At 28.4% G+C, this 8180-nt stretch overlaps 1 protein-coding gene and 1 long non-coding RNA gene across 2 annotated transcripts; one reads left to right on the top strand and one right to left on the bottom strand.

Annotated features, from left to right (window-relative positions):
- Positions 1-1597: 1597 nt before the first annotated feature.
- LOC136084423 (uncharacterized) lies at positions 1598-3456 on the bottom strand. Its single transcript, XR_010640557.1, has 2 exons — positions 2678-3456; positions 1598-2442 (listed from the first exon to the last, which is right to left on the bottom strand). It is a non-coding gene; the product is annotated as an uncharacterized LOC136084423 (long non-coding RNA).
- Positions 3457-3996: 540 nt separating this feature from the next.
- On the top strand, positions 3997-7293 carry LOC100204913 (extracellular calcium-sensing receptor). Its single transcript, XM_065804204.1, has one exon. The coding sequence runs from the start codon at positions 4095-4097 to the stop codon at positions 6570-6572; it is 2478 nt and encodes an 825-aa protein (XP_065660276.1). The 5' UTR covers positions 3997-4094; the 3' UTR covers positions 6573-7293.
- Positions 7294-8180: the final 887 nt, after the last annotated feature.

Raw genomic sequence — 8180 nt, 5'->3', positions numbered from 1 at the left:
TGCATTTCCAAAAGGGTGTAAGTCCCAAAGTCCCTCATTTTTAGTTTACTGTTTAGATAGGTTGTAAGTGCCACTGATTCTCATTTTACAAAAGATAGGAGCAATACTACTGCTCATAGTGTCTTAAATAAAACCCTTTTTTAAACTTACTAAATTTAGCAGTTTAAAAAAAAATCAGTTTTATTGCCTCGTGAAAAATTTTATTTTTGGCACTTACACCCTTTTGGAAATGCACTCTTCATATAACAATAATCAAGTCACAAGAAAAACAAACAAGAACATTGTGTCTGTAAACAGATGCTTTAAGGTTAATATATAAACATTAGTTATAATAAGTATAAACAAACGTCATCAGCAATGATGACTACGTTTATACAAATTGCACATTCTAACATATAAGCAATAACTGTCCGCTTTCTCTATGCTATCTTTTTAACTCAACTTCTTCTGACTTTCGCTCTAATTCCTTCGTTCTTCTTAAATTCACTTACCCTAGGTCTGCAAAGCGGGTTATGATGCTCTTTAATGAGCTGAACTCATCTTTGTGGGCCTTGGTAATGTGGCTTCTGTATGGCAATTAGCCGGAGGAGAATAAACCACAATACCAGTATAAATAAACGTCATCAGCAATGATGATTAAGTTTATAAGTTTAAGTTTATACTCACACATTAATTAGGTAACTTAATAAAAAGTATGAACTGCACATTCTAATATCTCGTGCAATAACTGTCCGCTTTCTCTATGCTATCTTTCTAATCTATCTATCTATCTAATCTATCTATTATCTATATATTTCTTATCTATCTATCGACTTCTTCTGACTTTCATTCTAATCCCTTTGTTCTTCTCAAAAGCACTTACTCTTGGTCTGTGAAGCGGTTATGATGCTCTTTAGTGAGCTGAACTCGTCTTTGCTGGCCTTGGCACTGTGGCCTCTGTATGGCAACTATTCGGAGGAGGATATATTAGTATAAACAAATGCTATCAGCAACGATGATTCATCAAAATAGATGAAATATATATTTATAAGTACATAAAATATAGAACAAATAAATTTAATTCCGATAACAGTTAAATATAACGTTGTTCAAACGTAAAATATAACGTTGAATTAACTTAAAATACAACGGTTCGCCAACGTAAAATACAGCAATGTTCCAACGTAAAATGCAATGATGAATCAATGTAAAAAATAACTCAATGCCAACTTAAAATACAACGTTGGACTAAAATTGTTTTTTGGTTGTTGGCAATGTCGCATGTATAACCAAAATGATATAAAAACGATAAAAGCGATCGATATTGGGCCAACGCAACGCGTAATATTGTTCTAACGTTTTCTCAACGTATGTGTGCTAGCTAGGATGATCCTTCCATGTGCCAGAACAATGATGGGAGCTTTAAGCTTCAATGATGATCTCAAATTGCACTGTTAAGTCATCACTTTCAAAACTAAGACTTATCAAAAATAAGCTCTAATCCACTGTTGCAGGAAAGATTAATTTGCCTGTCATTAATGTCAATTAATCTGATGTTCTTCAAAATAATTTTGATGATATTATTAAACAACTTTCACGAAAAAAAAAACACGAAAAATTCACATGTAAATATAACTATTGCTCTAATAAATGTTAACATGGTAAAATCTTCATTTCATATTCTATTAGAAAAAATAAGGGGCCTCCAATTTAAGTCTAGCCTAGGGCCCCCAATTGTCTTTAGACGGCTCCGTTAAAAAATACCGCCGTCATTTACAAAAACTTGATTTCATCGCAAAATGCAAATTATATTTTTTATTATATTAAAAAATTATTTTTTAGAAAATTATACAGAACAAAATTATTTTTATATAACTTTTTAACATAAAATTTTGTTTTAAAAAAAGTTTTTGATATGCATCGTAAAGAAAATAACTAGAACATTTAAAACAGATTTTTTGTTCAAAAAATGTTTTATCTTATCCAAATAAAATAAGTTATCTGGGTTAAAATATGTCTGAAGAAAAAGATATTAACTTTTTTTTCACTATATTATAGCGAAGTTTATATGTCCAGGAAATGTCAATCTGTTTTTTTTTTCCTTTATTACAATCTTTATACAAGTATAAGTAAAATAAAAATCTTCCACTATATTATTACAAATTACAAATAAAGATATCGTAAAATGAAGAAAGGTATCAGAATAAAGAAACGGAAAACTCGTAGAAGACCATTATGTCTTGTCACCGAGAAACTGCTCAAGCTGACTAAAATGATGTTGCTGGTTTGATATAGAGCTGTCTTCTTCTTGTTTTTTTGTTTATTTGTTGTCTTTTTGGTTTTTTGTTTTATATCAACCAGTTTATCAGTAAACCTTTATTAAGCTGGTAGAACTGATGAATTTCTTGGTTTAGAAGGTTCACGAAGTTTACGTTGATTGCAGCAATCAATTTAAAAACTTTCCTAAACAGAGTTTTTCTTTATATACATATACACACATACATACATACATACATACATACATACATACATACATACATACATACATACATACATACATACATACATACATACATACATACATACATACATACATACATACATACATACATACATACATACATACATACATACATACATACATACATACATACATACATACATACATACATACATACATACATACATACATACATACATAAATTAGGTTGTTGCCACTGCTATTTATTTAAAAAATGGTTGCCAAGCCAGCGCTGGATTTATGTAACTAGCATATGGTTGTAAAGTGGAATTAGATTAAACTCTGTAGTATCCAAAATATTTTTAAGTTTCCTGATTACCCCACCTGTATTTCGAGGCCTTTCTCCCTGTTTGTAAGTATCCTTTAAAGAAGAAAAAAACTGTGGCGTGTATGCTGGCAGATATTTAACAGCTTTCTCAGGAAAGCGTGTTTGGCACTTGCCTTACACGCTTTCTTGATAAATCCAATCGTTTGAGTTTTCTTGAAATAGTTGTCTGAGACATGTTGAAGCTTGTTGCAGAAAGATTTTCTTTTATTACCTCCTGCCTACAAAGATTGTTTTCTTGTCCGCATAATTCAATAATATTTTTTATTTGAGCGTTTTTAGGTCTTTTACCTCGTTTTTTATCAGAAAACGACTTGAATGTACTCGTGTCGTCAAATTCTCCTCTGTTTAACTTAACGACAAGATTTTGAACTGTGCGCTTAGATAAATTAAGAGAAGTGAAAATGCTTGTTGTAGATTCGTTTCTTTCAACTAAATGCTTAAGCATTTCAATGTGCTCTTTTGTAACATTTTCCTTTGTTTTTCGGTTGACACAACTATTTTCTCTTCCATTCATAGAGTAAATACTTGCGTATTAATAATAATTAAAATAATAATTTATTAAATTTAAATCTAGATAAATTAATGGTTATATTAATAACAATATAATCAATTAATAAATTTAATAATAAAATTAAGCAAATACCTAATACTAAATTAAGTAAGAAAAAAAGGGTAGTTGGTTCCTTAGATAAACCATAACGAATGTAAAACGTCTTCGTCTTAAGTATTTTTAACCTCGTTTACCAGGAAACAAGAACAATTTGTTTTGAAAAAACTGTGCTTTTTTAAAACCCATATAAGAATAAATAAACGAGTTAACCCACATATAAAAATAAATAACCTTGTAAAGGCGCATATAAAAATGATAACCTTGTAAAATTTAAAATAATAACACATAGTTAAATCAATAAATAGCTTAACGTTTAAATTAGTGAACGTGTCCTTAATATATAACAATGAAAACGTTCGTTTAATTATGTGAGTTTTATTGCTAAACAATCTTTTTCAATACGTAATCTTGTACTAAAACTTTTATTGTTTAAATATCAATATACTGAACAATAAATATTAATTTCAGTACTGGATTATCATAAATCGAGATCGTAAACAACTAATTTCAGTACTAAAGTATCAAAATTAATATCATAAAGAATTCCAATGAATTGTTTTATGCTTTACTAAAGAAATGCCATCATTTTAAATAAAGCTTAGAAAAAAAAGTTAAAAAAAAAAAAGAGTTCAAATTAAATAAATTTTCGAGTCGATATGTTTTTTCTGTTTACTTTATTTTGTTTCGCTTTGTGTCAAAAATGCACAAAAAATAAAATTCAAGAAATGGTTGGTGGAAAATTTTATATTGTTGGATTATTTCCTATGAATTGCTCTACACCAAATGAAATAGACAACAGGACTATTGCTTGGATGGAAGCTATGAAGTATACAATAGAGGAGGAAAATAAAAAGTATAACACGAGTATATTTGGATACGTAATTTATGATACGTACGATCCTACAAATATGGACATGACCTCTTATGCTGTATTAAATTCATTAAAAATTTCTAACGAAAGTTTTTGCAGTTGCAGTGATTTAAATGGTCAATTAAATCAAAATCAATTAAAAAATGTATTGGGTTTTGTAGGTCCAGCTGAATCATCTACTTCTATATACGTTCATGAACTAACATCAGTTTATAAGCACATTCCCATTATTAGTTACGCAGCGGTGAGTTTAGAATTAAATAACAAAAAGTTATATCCTAACTTTTTTCGAACGGTTCCTACTGATGACTTTCAAGCTGAATTTATAAAAAAAGTTTTACAAAAATACAACTGGAGATATATTTCAGTAATAGCAGTAGATAGCTCGTATGGGAGAGCTGGGCTTGAAATTTTAAAACAGAACTATGAAAGAGATGATATTTGCATAAATTTTTTGGAAATATTGAAGCAAGCATACGACTCAAAACAGTATTCCGAAATTGCAACAAAACTAAACACAAGCCAAGCAAATGTAATAGTATTTTGGGGGCAATTTAAACCATTATTTAACTTTTTACAGGAAGCATTAAAGTTAAACTTATCAGACCGCATATGGATTATAAGTAAAGCAGTTAGTAAAAACTCTTTCTTTCTTAACTTCAAAAATACCCTTAATAATAAGCTTCTGTTTATCAGTTATACAGCTGGAGAAGATCAGACATTTAAAAATTACTTTTATAGCCTAACTTATGAAAATTCTAGTGAATGGCTGAAAGTAATTTTTGAACGAAGCAGATTTGGCAACAATTCAAATGTAAATGTTAAGGAAATCAAAGAAGTATTCGATTTAAGCGGGGTTTCGGTTGTTCAAAACGCTGTAAAAGTTTTCATGGAAGCCTTTTCTCAATATCAAAGATATTCGCGCAATAGTTCAACTTCAACAGAGTTTCTTGACATTCATGACAGATTAAAATTCAAAAAAATAATTAAAAGTATTTCACTTTATACATTAAATAATTCCAAACCTTTACAATTTAATTCAAACCAATCTTTTGATCCTATTTATTTTGAGCTTTATACATACAATGAATCTGAGTTTCTATTGGTTGATAGGTGGTCATACAATGCAACATATCTAGATACCATTAATAACACCAAATTTGATTTTTTTACAAATAAATCTGTTTGTTCTGAGCCTTGTAAAGAAGGAGAGTTAATTTTAAAAATAAAAAAATGTTGCTGGAAATGCGTTTCTTGCCCGGATAACCATATTGTTGAAGGTGGAAATTGCATTAAATGTAAAAACAATTCACTTGCCAATCAAATTAAAACAACTTGTGTTGAACCTAACATCATTTACTGGAGTTTCAATGATAGTCAAAAATCGCTAAACCCAGCGTTAACTCTGTTATCTTCTAGCTTTGGCATAATAACATCAATCTTTTTTATTTACACATTCATCAAAATGAAATCAACCCCAATTGTCCGTTCCTCATACTATGAATTGTCATTAATGCAAATGACCATGCATTTTATATGGTTTGTTTTACCTCTTTTAACATTTGGGAAAGAAGATTATTTAAAATGCGTTATAAGAATGTATTTTAGTAGTTTCTTGCACGTTACTATAATTACTATACAGTTCGTTAAAATAACCCGGCTTGTTACAATATTTGGGTTTTTCACTGACTGTAGACTTTTAAAAATAGAAATGATTTATTTAAGATCTAAAATCGTTATACTCTTTATATTGTTTCCGTGTATTTTTGCAGCTTTAATAGTTGTTGTTCATAATAGCAAATTTAAAGTTAATGTGTTCGATGAAGTAGATTACAAATTATTTACCGTACAAAAGCATTGTGATTCGATTAGCTTTTTAGTAATTTATTTATGTTTCGTCTTAGTTTTATCGTTTTTATGCGGCATTCAATCGTTTAAAGCTCGAAATCTTCCAACAACATACAATGAAAACAAAAACATAGCCTATTCTTTATTTTTGTCAAGCGTAATTTTGTGTGTGACTGTCGGACTTGTTAGTAGTCATCTGAGTATTGAAAATAAAAAGCTCTTGCTTTGCTTATTAACTAATGTCTTGAACTTTCTTCAGATGAATTTTATGTTTTTTAATAAAATAAAGGTAATGTGGCTGAGCCCTCAAAAAAATACGCACGAAGTTTTTAGACGAATTAGTTTCAAAAATGAACTTGAAAGATCAAGTCAAAGCAATCTACGTTTAGCTCACTCTTTGGATGATACATTGTAATATTTAAAAAAAAAAATGGAATAAATAAAAAGTAAATATAAAAATGTTCTATAAAAAATATTTACGAGGGTTCATTATTAATATTTTTTTATTAACAAATATATTGTTTTCATAATAGCTATACTTTATACTATTATTTGTTCTCAAATCACTTTCAATAAGTTCTAAAAAGTTTTAATTTTGATTGCAACAGTGTTAAACCAAAACTAACCCAAACAAGTTTCAACTTCTCCAAAGGCATGTACAAAAACAACCAAATAATAATACTGAACTATAGATATGCCAATGTTGATGCTTTAGCTATTGCTGGGTACGTGATCCATTTTACAAACATTTGTTATACGATCAAAACGGAGTGTTCGACTTTCTAGAGTAAAAGATTTATAAACACTTTTTAATATTATTTATTTTTTACGTATTGTATAAATGTACTGTAAAGTTATTTGAGCTTCAATTTAAAAGGGTTTTCTAAAAGAAAGTTGTAAGGAAATAAAGTATATAAGTTTTAAACGAGAAATATTAATTACGCAATGCAGTTAGACCTGTAAACATAAAATTTTATTTATATAACATAAAGTAAAAATGTTTCATGTGGGGCAGTATATTCAGCCAGAAACCTTTATATACCTTAAAAACCTTTATAACTTATAAACCTTTATACCTTTGTGCTTATTACGTATATAATTTTTTGCACTATTAATAAAAGCCATGTAAAAGTAAATGTTTTCTTTATTTCAAAACTGTTTTAACGCGTAATTCGGATCCTGAAGGTAGGGTGAAGCGGCATTAAAGTTAACGACAAGTTAAGGAAAGGTAAGGATAGCATAAACTTTTTCTTCTAAAAAGCGCTTAAATTTAGTATGCATGACTATAGTTCATGCATAATAAATTTAAACGCATACTAAAATTCATGCATACTAAATTTAATCTAATTTTTGTTTGTTTTACTAAATAAAGAGTAATTCCACGTCAAAACAACCAATTTTTTTTAAAAATGCAACCATATGTCCTTGGATTTTTTTTATATTTTTACCATAGTTAGTACATTATAAAATAAGATAAATCCCAAAATTTCAAGGTCTAACTCCCAACGGTTCGTGAGTAATGGTTGTTTTAATTTTGGCTACTATTATTGTTTTGGTCATTTTCCGCCATTTTTAAATTTACATTTCTCATTATAAAATCAAGTCTATAAACATGTGAGTTCTAAAAATAAGTGACTTAGTTAATTTCTAGGTGACGAATTTGAATATATAAATAAAAAACTCAGTTTATAACTAAAAAGTACATAAATATCAATTATAAATGTTAAAATAATGGACACCTGCCCCAGTAAAATTTTTAGGTGTGCAGTAAATTTTTTATGCTTAAAATTTCAAATTAGATCATTATATGTTTGAAGAACATTGTGTTAAAAAATCATTTCAGCCAAACACATAGTTCAAAAATTAAATGAAAACTATTACAAAAATAGAAAATATTGCATATTTCGCTTATCGCAGCATCCAAAATAAATAAAAATGATGCATACTTGAATTGATATACAATTTTTTATAATATATCCATTAAAAATTAATGATTTACAAATACATACTTATTAATTTTGTT

This window comes from Hydra vulgaris, chromosome 08, assembly GCF_038396675.1.
Source record: "Hydra vulgaris chromosome 08, alternate assembly HydraT2T_AEP".
Classification (NCBI taxonomy): domain Eukaryota; kingdom Metazoa; phylum Cnidaria; class Hydrozoa; order Anthoathecata; family Hydridae; genus Hydra; species Hydra vulgaris.
This window is presented reverse-complemented; position numbering and strand designations above follow the sequence as displayed.